Raw genomic sequence first — 13,232 nt, 5'->3', positions numbered from 1 at the left:
AATACTTTGTTTATGAAGCAGGAGAGTGCCTGTAGTGTCTGTGTCACCAAAGTTTATATTTTCCATGTTTTTTTCTTTCCTTACACCTTTTATTCAGTGATTCACTGTCTCTTGACTGCTGCTGACCTGCATCATAACACAGATCTGTTTTGAATGACATGAAGTTCCATTTATAAATGAAATTATTTCACAGTACTTATATAGTAAGCTTTTTGAAGTACAGGAAGATTGCCAAAGTGGAAAAATGTGCTAGAAATACAGAAGTGTTTTATGACAAATATAGTACTCATAGGTGGGGTTAAAGACTCTGATATAGCTGTGTGCATTCATATTTATTTACTGCAGAGAAATGAACCCCACATAGCTGGTTTTGCTTTGCTGACTGTAATCCCATCAAGGCAGCCTTATAGATATCTGCTAAGGTTTTTTATTATTATTTGGTTAAGGTTTTGAGATTGAGGTGAGAAAAATCCAACTGTCACCTAGACGTGACCTCAAGGGGGTTTCACAGGTTTGTCTGACCTGATTTTCACATATTTCTACAGGCTTAGATGTATTCCTTGCCCCAAAGTGCTTTAGACTGTGGCTACTCACATCTTCTAAAAAATAATGGTCTGATACATGTGGTGTGCTGTTTAACCTTTATTCAGTCAAGCTTTTTTCGAAATATGAAAAGTAAGGACCAAGCAAGAGGCAAAATGCCCCATGTATTTTCCAGTAGGCATTGAAAGACATATTAACTGATGCACTGTTATGTCTATAAATAATTCCTTATGCTAAGTAGCCCCTCACATTTATAGCCATTGGGCTAATCTCAATACATTAATTTAATTATTATTAATACAAATCATGTCATGAGATTTTGGGATATACTAGAACAATTAAATTCTCAGATTATTTCTTATCTAAACAAGATCAAATCTTGGTATCTTTCTTTAGCCAGTGTCCTGTCATAGTCTATCTGAGAATTATCTGCATCTTGCTCCTCAGGAAGGAAGGAGGGAAGGGCTTATGGACCAGAAAGCTATTCCATTGCTGCTGTATTTGTGCCACACAGTTACCCAACAGTAGTAACATGAAGCAGAAACACTTAGGGTCCCCTTTCTTTTTCATTTAAGTCCATGCATGCTGATAAAATTCTAATGAAAAGGAATCCAAGCACAGGAGTGAGTTACTTATTATTGAAATTTCCAGTGATGCATTGTAATGTTGTATTTTCAATTTTTAAAAGTGGTTACATTCCTAATTGGTGAACAAAAAGGACCAATTTATCCCTTGCTGTGAGAAACATTTTTTTTATATATTATTCTCATGAAGCCTTTAATTCAGCCAAACACATTATGTAAATGGAACCTCTGAAACACTTTCTAAAATATAGATCAGATTTACATTACTACCCTGTTATGTTAGATTGCAGAACAGACCTTGTTACACTGTGGGGTTTTTTTTTAACTTTCATAATACTCCTTTCTAAAATAAATTGTGTTTGGTTCAAGCAAGGCTTCTATCAGTAACTCTTGGGGTTATTGTAAATGAGTATTCACTAGCTTCACCTGGGCATTGTGAACATAATCACTACATCTTCATCTTTACTGATCTCAGGAACAAGATTTTTATGCCCCTTTTAAAGTAGAATTGCATTCTTTTGATACAAAATCTGCAAATGTTGGAATGCAGCAACTGTTCCAATGCAGAATGATAAATCTGCATTTCATATAGATTGAGTTTCTCGAAGCCTTATGACACAGATACCCTGGGCTGAAAAATTAGTGGCCAGTGTAAGAGCTGTGAAAGCTAAACTTGTTTTCCTGACACAGTCAGAACCCAGATTTATAGCTGTCTTCTACACATTGCTTGGAGTCTGATAGTGTTAAAAGATAGTATTTTTTAAGATTAATAAAGATGCAGTTTAAATATGCACATGTATATGTACATGTATGGCTGTGCCCCTTCTGGAGAATATAGTTTTGATTTTAGACAGTTGTGATACATTAAGAAGCAAAATCAATTATCACAAAATAATTTACAGCAGAAACTGATCATAGTTGCTTATTTGCATAATGAAGTGCTGTTAGTATTGATTTCATACAACTTTAGGTGGAAATATTAATAACACCATTTTCATATCTGGCCTGGCTTTTTTAAGGTACTCCACTTTTGATGGCTTTCTCTTATACATCTCACCACACATCTGTATTTTGCCTTTGAAGTGCAGGTCAGAGAGGTTTGAATTTAGAACCACGGAGCTTGCAATGAAACTAGAAAAGATACTCAGATACTGAAGTAATAAAAAAGATCAATTAACCCTTAAAGTGAGATATTCATTAAATCTATAGGGAAATTTGATTATATCTGCAATTTTAAAAATATTGGGGGTATTTTTCTAAATGTTGCATTTGACTGGTGGCCATAGGGGCTTTTGCACTACAGGGACAAGATAACTTCTCCTCTACTTCTCCGTAATGATTTTGGGACCATCCAGAGCTAAACCCATAGAGATCAGCTTCTCATTTTGCCTTACAGCTGTCTTTTTAAAATTATTATTTGGTACATTCAGAACAGCAAGCGGGCAACTAATAAGGATTAGTAATGGGGAGGTTTTATTTAATTCAGTTTTAAGCTGCTTTATTCAACAAAATCCTTAAAACACAGAGATTATGTTTTTGGAGATACTAACACACTGCCATGAATTCTGTAGTATGTGTGATACTAAAACATATTTTCATGGAAGATTAAATGCTTGTATACAGTATGTGAAATTATTGATTACATTTTGAAGTTGTATTCCCACATTGAAGGCTTTCTGTTTTACTGTTTCAAAGCATCATCTAGCAGGTTTTGAAGATGTAGCAATATTGCTTACTGTAATGATTTTATCACAAGTCCTGCTGTATTTGATGTATTTTAATACTTTTCTCTGGAGTACAATAAATGTGAGAAATCATACTTTTATTTTTAAAAATAATTATCCTTTTTCCTAGTTACTAAAAAAATTTAAATTTGTGGTAAATTTCTGCATCTGTTCACTTGCAAGCAAATTAAAGTAATTCAGCATTTGAATGGGAATCTCACTGTGTTCAACTTAAGACATCCCTCTTTGTTTTTGCAATTTTGAGACTTGAGGTTGGTAGTAGCTCTGAAAGATACGAAATAATGTATAACACACTTTACTTTGGAACTGACAGTTGAGATACATCCATCAGGAGTTAGCAGAAGTTCACTTATATTAGAGCAAACCCATTAGGATTAACCAGTGCGTTCCTGCAGTGAAGGCACATTTCACACGTGTGTAATATTTTTTGTGTCAATATTTCTTTCACCTGCGGTGTGTTCTTCCTGGGCAGGATTTTGGGAACCGCTTGTTCTCTGGCTCTTCTTGCTGTGACCATCACTAGAGAGTTTCTCAGTGCAGTCCATCCCAGGAGTAAAACTGTTTGTCCTCACTTATTCCAAGTGTTTCCTCTCTGCATCTCCACAAGCCATATCCTGTCAGGCTCAGGATAGCCATATTTAGTTAGGTCTCTGCATGTGAGATGTGTGTCTGAACTCTTCTAGTGGTCCATGGAGACTTAGTCCATACAGACAATGGAGCCAAAGTGGTGATTCAGCTCATCCTACTGCAGATTCCTGGAAGCTGATCAGCTCCAGCCTCCACCAAGTGTGTTGACTATAGCAGGAATTTCTCACTTGCCATATGGGTTGGTATTTATACATAGCACTTAAGTTTAGGTGTCTCACGCCCAAACTGAATCCTTTGAAACCTGTGACCAGAAGTTGAACTACTTTACTTGTTATTACTAAGGGAATGACTTCTGTGCAGAGATCAAATGGCTGCCTTGAGAGGCTGAAGGCACAGTGTAGTTTTCACAAAATCTTTAGCTTTCCCAGCTGGTCACATTCATATTTTATCCTACCTGTCATGTGATGTTTTACTATATATGATCTTTTCTCAACTCATGTAAAGGATTTCTGTAACTAGAGGACTTCTCTTGCTTTAGGTTTCAGTTTTTGGTCAAGTTTCAACTCTCAGTTAAAGCTTTACTTCCATTTCCTTACATCTGATTCATGTTACAAACTATCTCTTTTAAAAAGTGCTGCAATATGCCAGGAGAAATTCTAATTTTATGTATGTAATAACCTTGTGTACTATGAATGAAAAGTTATTATTAAATTAGAAGTTTGAAATAAAGCTTTTTGTGGAGCTCAGTCCAGTCCTTGCTCATCACTCTCACTGGTTTTTTTTGAACAGGAGTCCTGTGCTTGTGTTCCAATGTGTGCATCGCCATGTCATTTGCCTGGACTGCTTCCATTTGTACTGTGTGACCATGCTGAATGACCGCCAGTTCATACATGACCCAGAGCTTGGCTATTCCCTCCCCTGTGTAGGTATGTTTCAGATGAATTCTTTTTTCTTATGTCATTTTGATTTCAGAGTAAGGTTTCTTTTAAATCACCTATTAGTTTTGAGTATATCAGTGAAATTACACTGCATTCATGGGAGTTAATTTTGTGGAGAAAATATTTGAATGTTGAAGTGGTTTTTGCTAAGCACGTGAACTGAAGAATCAACTGGATTCCAAAGGGCATTTCTTTTAATATCAAATGTTTGCTTTCTTCACATTAGTATTTTATAATCATGAAGTGCAAGCAGATGACAGAACTACACTATGATTTAAAAAAACCAAAAACACCTTGACCTCCACATTTCCACTTTCAAATTAAGTAAATTATTAACTTCCTTGGTCTGTCTTCAAGTACTAATAAAGAAAGGACTGTAATAGGAATTTTAAATAATCCTGTTGATAAAGTTAGTAGTGCTGTCACCTCATTGAATGAAATGTAGTTATGTGTTTTACTGAAGTAGGAAACAAAGTTTGACTTAACTAAACAGACTTAAATAGAATATGGGCAATTTGTTTTGAGAATTGATTCAATTATACTGGCATGTGGGCTACAAAATTGTCAAAAATTTTTGCTATGAAGACATAAATTTTATATATAGAATTTCCTTTTCTTGGTGATAAATTAGAATGTGAGCATATATGTTTGTCTCATATTTCTGTTATCGTGATATGAGAGTAATTTTCCAGCATATTAGAAGCTGCATAGAAGATGGGTTTGCCTGGTTACCTGAATGGCTGACAAATAAGTTTCAAAACCCACTAGATGGAAGAAAAATTGACAAAAGTTCTTAGGAGAGTGGCATCTATTTAACCTGAGAATATGCCTTGAGGATATTGAAAGTGCAGCAGTAAGAAAGATTTTAAATTATTTATTTTTAATTGCTTCAAGAGCAAGCAAGCAATGTTTCTTCACATTTCACTAGAATTGCTGTTTATGTGCTTGCCAGGTCTCATTTTACTTCCCCCCTTAAACAGGTCACTGCTACTGCATTTACTCACTGATGTCATAGTGCACAAAATAATTCTTAATGCTGTTTCGGAAAACTTGTCATGAGAAACTGAACAGGAACTTTATACCCACTGTTCTTTCCTTGACCTTTACTTTAGCCTAGTACTGTGGTCAATCTGTACTCAGCCGCCTTCATCACTTCTCCAGAAGTTAATCCATTTTCTGCTCCCACGCAAATTAATAAGCTGCTTGAGTAGAGTCCTTCCTTTTTCCCCCTCTTTTATTGATTTTCTTCCCTTTTCTTCTGTTATCTCCTTAGGTTAATCAGTTATGCCAGTGGTGCAGCAGGCAGCTCATCTTTCTCCTCACTTGTGGGCCTCCTTGCTACTATCTATGGCTGGTGTCACAGAGCTTCCTCCAGTTCAGGCTGATATGTCAGACTAATGACCCTTCTGCTTCTTCTGTCTGTAAAACCATTGCTAGTCATGCTGCACAAAACTTGTGTGAGGCTTTTTCCATATATCTTCAACTCCAGTTGTTCTGTTCAGAAGTCCTTTTTTCTCAGAGGAGATTGAGAAGTTTTCAGAAGTTTTTACACATGACTGGCTGTTGCAAGCCAGTCTTTCTCTCTTTTCTGTTTGCTGAAGTTAAGTTGAACATTATGGGAATTGAACAGTGAAAGCAGGGTAGGGATGGGATGAGGAGAATATGCGGGAAGATGGAGCTGGGATGCTCAGGGTTGCGATTTCAGTCTTGGAGTGGTGAGAAAGGCCTGGGTTTGGCTTAAGAAAGGGATGCTGTAGAGGATGCACAAAGGATGGATGCACTTCTACTGTTCAAGTGAGATAGGGTTCAGCTGAGGGAATGGAAAAGAAGCTATTGCTGCCAGTGTAGCCTCAGCTGTGTTATACTCTAAGTGTTATAATAGCTAAATATGGGAAGACTAAAATATTGCTAATCTCAAAGTTTCAGAACTCCCCAAATCGGAAAGTTGTTTTCAAAATAGTATACCTTAAAGTAGTTGTAATAGCACTAGTAATAGTAATACAGTTGCAATCCATTTTCTCTCTCTCATTGATTGCTACCTCCATCAATTTTCTGTCTTATGTTAGCAGTTTTGTATTAAAAAAAGACAAACCATTTGGAAGTATTCTCTTTCAAGCTTCTTTGCAGAATGAAGACTCTAAGAAAAGCTGTTGTAACTTCACTGGCTCATTTCTGCAGCTACCTGAGCCCAGCTTTTTGATATACAAGTAATTTGGTTGTCTCTAGTCTTAAATTATACTTGAGTTAGGAACTAATGATTACTTTTTGTCCTTTGAGAAAGTAATGAAATTGAGTTTCATCACACCTGTGAAGAGAAGGCATGCCTGATTTGCTAACCCCTTCCTGCTGTTCAGATACAAGGGGTTTTAGCCTTCTTCTTAGCTATGGATGCAGCAGCTTTCATCACCAATGAGTTCAATTAAGAAGCATTCACAACAGTATTAAGTGATTTTCTTATCCTGGTACCTCTGCTGGATAGCATAAGATGGCATTTTTACAGTCTACAGTTCACAATCTTCATTTTACAACTGCAATTTGCAGTTTGTATTTGCATGTGAGGGTGATAAAACACTATTTGACACAGCTTTTTCTAATTACCTCAGTGAAGCCTAGAATGAATTACCCTTGACAAGAATGAGCACCATGGGACATGCCAAAAAAAGACCCTTCTTATTCTGGCAATGTGGGTTTAAAATATGTTATATCTAAAAGAGCATGACTTGAAGTAAAAAAATGTTAGGTCTGAGCTTTATTGAAAAGATAGAGGTTCATTTGAGCCTTCTTCTAAAAGGAATACAAAGTCACATTCACTCTGATGAGATTTGTGTTACAGTAGGTGACCAGATTGCACAGATGAGTCAAAAGAGTCTGCATTAATACCTGTATTTTTAAACACCACAGACTAATGCTGAAATAGTATTTATGAGGTCTTGAAGTTTGAGGTTTGGACTTTTTCAAAAGTTATTTTATCATTTTCATTTAAGAGCAGATTTACTTAAAAACTAGCACATTTCTTCAAGGCATTTGCGCACACATTGCCCTCAAACTGTACAGGAGAGTTTGATTTTGTAATTAAGTGTATTTAAATTGTTTGCACTTCCAATTAGTTCTGTTCATTCTAGTGTTTTTCAAAAACAGAGATAACATAATGAACATAGCCTGCAGTTTCCATTAACATTTGACTCACTGTTCCCGATTTTTATCAAGGGAATGTACCAACATAGCAAGTTTTTTATATCTTTTATTGGATCAACCTGGAGGTGAAAACACCACACACACAACAGAATAAAAATAAACAGCAGCTGCTACAGCGAAGGGTCACTGTGACAGACGAGAGCAGTGTTATCATCACAAGTGTATGATAACTTGAGCTGGAAAGGATCTAGGGATTTCAGATAAACAGGGCTTCTGAAGTGGCTTTAATTTCTTGCTTCCTAGCACAGATGTGCCAGAGGATGCATTTTGTCATTGCATTCAGGTATTTTGTGTGGTTATATTATTTTGCTTTGCTTTGATTTCTGTTATGGGGCCTAATTAAGCAGGAGATAATATGAGCTCAAAAGAAAGCTATCTCAGCTGATGAGCTATGATATATCACCTCAATAGTGCCATAGCTTCACTTTGTTCCAAAACAAAATGTGTCATTGCAGTGATTTTTGGTAGAACATCATCAATTCCTTAGTGTGCAGCTGCTAATCCAGTGCCAGGCAGCACTACTCCAGTTGAGAGCAGCCAGCATTGAGGACCAGAGCTCTGAGCACAGTAACTGGTGCACTGATAGGATTAGCTGTTCAGAGGAGTGTGGCAGCAGCCCCACCACTCAAACCCACTGCACCAGCTCAGAGGAAGGACTTGCAGATAGGAGCTGGCTGAATTTCACTGGTCATTAAAATAAAAAAGTAAATGTTACAGATTATACTCTCTGCCCTTGTTAAATAGCAACAAAAATCTATCCCATCTCTCTGTGTGGTGTCTTGTATTAATGAGGCTTCATGCATAGAAATTTCCATGAGTGGTGACCTCCAAGTATCTTTGAAATAATTAATAAGGTGCTTAGAGGGATGGATTTGCATATGCATGAAAGATCATTTATGGTTATTTAGTTACTGTGCAGGGCAAATAATCTTATAGCATTACCTCAAAGCAGGAGTTGTATACAAATATATAGTGTATTACCCCATTTAAAAACCTACTGTTCCTATGAACACAGTTGCACTTTCAGAATAGCATTACAGCATTATGAGTCTTGGTCCCCAGTGTTACAAAGGCTTCCACAGGTCTTTGGTAGTAGAAAAGCTGGTGACGCCAAGGAAGGGCAAGGTCTTACACTGCTCTAGGCACTTTGCAAAAATGTCTTTACATCACTTTATTTCTTATGAGTAATCATATGCGTGATGTATTTTAAAAGAATCCAGATAAAGGATGCAGTTCTCCTGATGACTGTAAAACACTATTGTATCTGGAAGTAAACTGATTTTACCACAGATATATAAATAAATAAGGAGAATTACCTCAATTTGTGTATGGAACTGCTAATAAAAAGGACTAAATCTTTATAGTATAATAAATTGTGTCAAGAACCACGTTCCAATGAAGGAAAGCTTCTAGGGTTAGATTAAATTTTTTATCCACATTATGTGCTATTTGCATACTAACAGTGTGTCAATGCAGTTGTGAATCTCCGAATCATCTTTCAAAATCCTAATACCCTTGTAGAAAAGGGGAGAATGAACAGCTTAAGTAAAGTTTGCAAGTAAGAGAGAGCAGGAAAACTGTGTTTGATTTGATCACACTATTTGGTGTGGACAAAGGCTCCAATAAATTTCAGACAGTGTGTATGCAAGGGGTTTTAAAGTGAAGGTCAGTGATCTGTGAACAGAACCTTCTCAAGAATGTAATGTAGAAGCATTGTATAGCTTGGTGGGGCCTAAAGTGAACCAGTTGGTATGAGAAATAAGAGTTGCCTGGTGTGAAGCCTCAATAGGTCAATAGTTTTGAAATCTGTGTGCTTCAATAACCCTGCTTAAACACACTTGAGATACCTCAGGAAATCACAAACTTCAGGAAATGGGGGTGATTATTAGAGGAATAAAAGGGATTGAAAGCACACACATTTGCAGCTTTAGGAATTAATGCAAAGGGCTCCTTAAATTTAATATTTAGTAGTGTTAAATTCTTGACAGCTGTAAACTTTTTGTAATTTCTTGTTGGTATGAAATATCTAAGCATAGAGAAGCAGACTTTGACAGAGAAGGGAACCAAAAACATATGGCTAAACCAGATATTTACTCACAAGGATTAGTTGAATTTGCAGAAGTTTCCTGAAGTAGTTTAGTGAAGAATTTTTTATGGTCTTCTGCATTCTCCTCTTGCTGTGGTCATAAAATAAACATGAACCAACAGTGTATCAAGTGGTTTTTTTATGTTCCTTTACTAGCACGAGCTCATGAGACTAGCTCAAAGGACATGGTTAAAAGTCACAGTAGCTCTTTCATTTCCATTTTCAGTGTTGACTGAAGTTCAAGCAGTGACATCTGAGGTTTGTTCCCTCAAGTCTTTGTGCTGTTTCTGTGGTGACAGATTGCCAACTTCCTATCTAAACAGCCTCCAAATCTATAGAACAAGCAGAGCTTGATCCCATGGTTATTTGAAGTAGGCATTGGATTCTTCTCTAGGAACAACTACAGTGAAATCCTACAATGTGATACTTACAGAACTCTGAGTGTCCATAATTAAATTCGCATGAGATTTCTTACCCATAGGTGTTTTTCTCTCTTATCTCTCACTAGTCCTTCTATTGCAATATATTTCAGTTGCAAGTTGCGTAGAGATGACAGTGCACATAGGCTTAATCTGGTTAGCAATAATGAAGGACAAGAGATAATGAAAAAATCTTGCATAGAAATTAATTGACTTTAAAAGGAACAAGAAATGAACTTTCAAAGCACACTTCTTGTCCTATGAAAAGAGCTGGCCAGCGTCAACCTAAAATAAACGTACTGGAGCAGTGGCAGAAGTGTGTGCAGAGGGGTCTATATGTCTTTCACATTTCTATGTCTGGCTGAAGCAGAGGTGAATTTTTGTCTCAGCTGGAGTCAGTGGCGACTGTGACTTTGGAAATAAAAGGTATTTGTTCTGGCTGAAAGCGCTTCTGCTCGTACTAGTTCACCTTAGAATGACCACTTGATGTGGCTATGTGGTTGACAAGTCACTTTTAAGTTGCCATCTGATCGAGAAAAATCATCACATACATGAACAGTAAATTTAAGTCATACGGTTTTATTAGTCACCAACTTTACCCTGAACTCCTTGGGTGGGGTTTTAATTCAAGTTATTTTCTAATTCATCTTTTGTAATGCTGTTATAGCAAGTGCAATGATTTTGACTGTATCTCCTTAATGCCTATCTTCTCCAGAAAAAACATTTTTTAAGAAAAGAGGGTCAGCTCCTGAAAAAGAAACTTTTGTTTTCATTCATGGCTGCAGATTCGCTTTGAACCAGGACTACACTTAGCTGTCCACGCTGGCGTTGCTCAGTGCTCCCATTTTAGTCCATAGGCAGTTGATGCTCATAAGGAAGTCTCTGGGTGAAAGAAGGGAACAACTGAGATAAATAGAAGGAAGGAATAATATAATACAGGGAATAGTGGAAAGAGGGATGATAAAGGGAAGGAACTGAGAGAGGCCAAAGAGGCTGGGAATTAAGGAGAAGGGTTAGTGACTATTCAAGGCATGAAACAAAAAGATCTAAAGAGCGAGGGTAGGTAAAATGAGTAAATAATGCCTCCAGTTTGTCTCATAAGGGTGGAAATTTAGCTTTTCATGACAGTAATTCAGTAGTTTGCGTGTGGACTGTTCTTCCACATACTGGAGACACCTCTTTGTCCTCAATATGTCCCTCAGACTGAAGATGTTGATCTTTACAACTGGAATTTATTTGAGGTCTTTATCTTACACTCATGCAGCACGAGGGGCAGCTGACCTTTCATGTTTGGATAATTAGACATTTCCTAATGGATCAGTTTTTGTGTAAGCAGAGGGTTTCTTTCAGTATAATGCCATCCCTGAGGTGGGCTGTGCAAGCAGCAGCCTTTATAAGAAATCATTGCTGTCTGCAAACTTATATACTCCATAAATAACCTGCTGGGACCAACTGTGGCACATTCAGCATGTGTTTAGTCTCCGAAGCCTAGTGATAAATATTCCCTGAGTCGCTTTCTGAGCCTTGGTCTCCCACATGGCAGCATGTAGAGGTGCTGCCATATCACAGAACCAGCTAAGGACATTCCCTTTCAACAAGGAGCTGACTTTAATTAAATTTCTGTGTCTGGGAAGTGAAAATCTAATTTTCTTTTTGACATTTTCTATATTACTACTTAGACAAAATTATGAAATAATTAATCCCTGTGAAGCAGACATCAGCATTATAAGGGGTACAAAAATATTGCATATAAATAATACTACTAATCACCAATCTGTTATAATTTATTGATGCAAGGTCTTATTAAAACTCTTAAATCAGATTTGTTCTTGATATAGCAGATGTGTCAAATGATTGCAAAATGTAGGTGCAAGTGAGAGTTATAAAAAGTTACATGGTTCAAACTGCTTCCCAATAAATTCTATCTCCCCAGAAATGTATTTCAAGGCAACAAATAAATGGGGGAAAGGAGATAAGGTTTGTAATTTAGGAAAGAGATTTTGGTTATGTATCTGAGTCAAATACAGTCCAATATAGTGGTGAATTAAACTGGAGATGGATGACAAGTCTGCATGCAATAACAATATTCTCATTCTGGCCCATGGCAAATCCATGTTCATGGTAAAAATGCCATCATGTCACCTACTGTCATTTGGTGGCCTTGTTACCTTTTCCCTTCTTATAAGCATGGAAATTATTAACTATAATTATCTGTTGCTTATAGAGATTCACCACTGTATGATAAGAGAATAGTCTTATTTGAAAATAAGTCTAGATTCTTTAAAAGAGAAAATATACGTGCTTAAGCAGATGGTAAGTTTTAATGTGCTCTTATAAAGGAATTATTAGGATGCTTACAGTTAGCTTTTTTTCTTTGATGCCTGATAAATTTTGGCTACTCAGAAATGTTTGTTTCATTTTCCAGTTTTAAAACCAATGTAACCTCGTGATTTCAGTGAAACTAATAGGACAATAGGATTTTCCAGAACAACTTAATATCCTTATATTTACTGCAATATTTTTTTTACATAAATATCTGTAAGGAAACTAACATTGGAGCCTGCAGTTAGGTGATTCTGTCAAGCACAGCTGGACAGAATCAGGGACACCTTCTAAAAAGGGATTTTTCTAGTACACAATTCAGTCTAATTCATAGCCAAGGTAGGAATAAATAAGGTATATGAGATACAGTGAGTTGAGAATGACAGTGAAATATATGTTTTACTCATACATGGTTTTAATAAGGGTGAATTAAGTTCTTATAAGACTTTCCCATTTCTGAAACACCTGTGGAAGTGAAACTTGACAGACCACTGTTAGTCATGTCCTTCACTAACAATTTAAGTTTGAATAGTCATGCTTTCTCTGTCAATACCATTGCATATCTTATTTACTGCAAATGCTCATGCATAAATTTCAAAATAAATAATAAGTTGTAATATGGCAACATTCATAAGTTTATATAATATGTGGAGTGTTAAGACTTAGGTGCCTTGAGCATGCCTAGACTGAAGCACTAAGATGCATCCTATAATCTATTTATTTGTAACAGAGATGAGAATGTTAGGAAACAATTGTATTTGAAACTGAGACCATCTATCAGCATCCTGGTGTGTGACTGCAAGCACACTATC

At 36.5% G+C, this 13,232-nt stretch overlaps 1 protein-coding gene across 2 annotated transcripts in view; it reads left to right on the top strand.

Moving 5' to 3' along the window:
* PRKN (parkin RBR E3 ubiquitin protein ligase) overlaps nucleotides 1–13,232 on the top strand; it is a 681,963-nt gene that overhangs the window by 409,543 nt on the left and 259,188 nt on the right. For both annotated transcript variants that reach the window (XM_085055318.1, XM_085055319.1), the window contains exon 7: nucleotides 4,250–4,386. In XM_085055318.1, coding sequence (XP_084911444.1) covers nucleotides 4,250–4,386 — 137 coding nt within the window. The remainder of the gene's footprint in view (nucleotides 1–4,249; nucleotides 4,387–13,232) is intronic.

This window comes from Lichenostomus cassidix, chromosome 3 (genome assembly GCF_008360975.1).
Source record: "Lichenostomus cassidix isolate B80296 chromosome 3, HeHo_3.0, whole genome shotgun sequence".
NCBI lineage: Eukaryota > Metazoa > Chordata > Aves > Passeriformes > Meliphagidae > Lichenostomus > Lichenostomus cassidix.
This window is presented reverse-complemented; position numbering and strand designations above follow the sequence as displayed.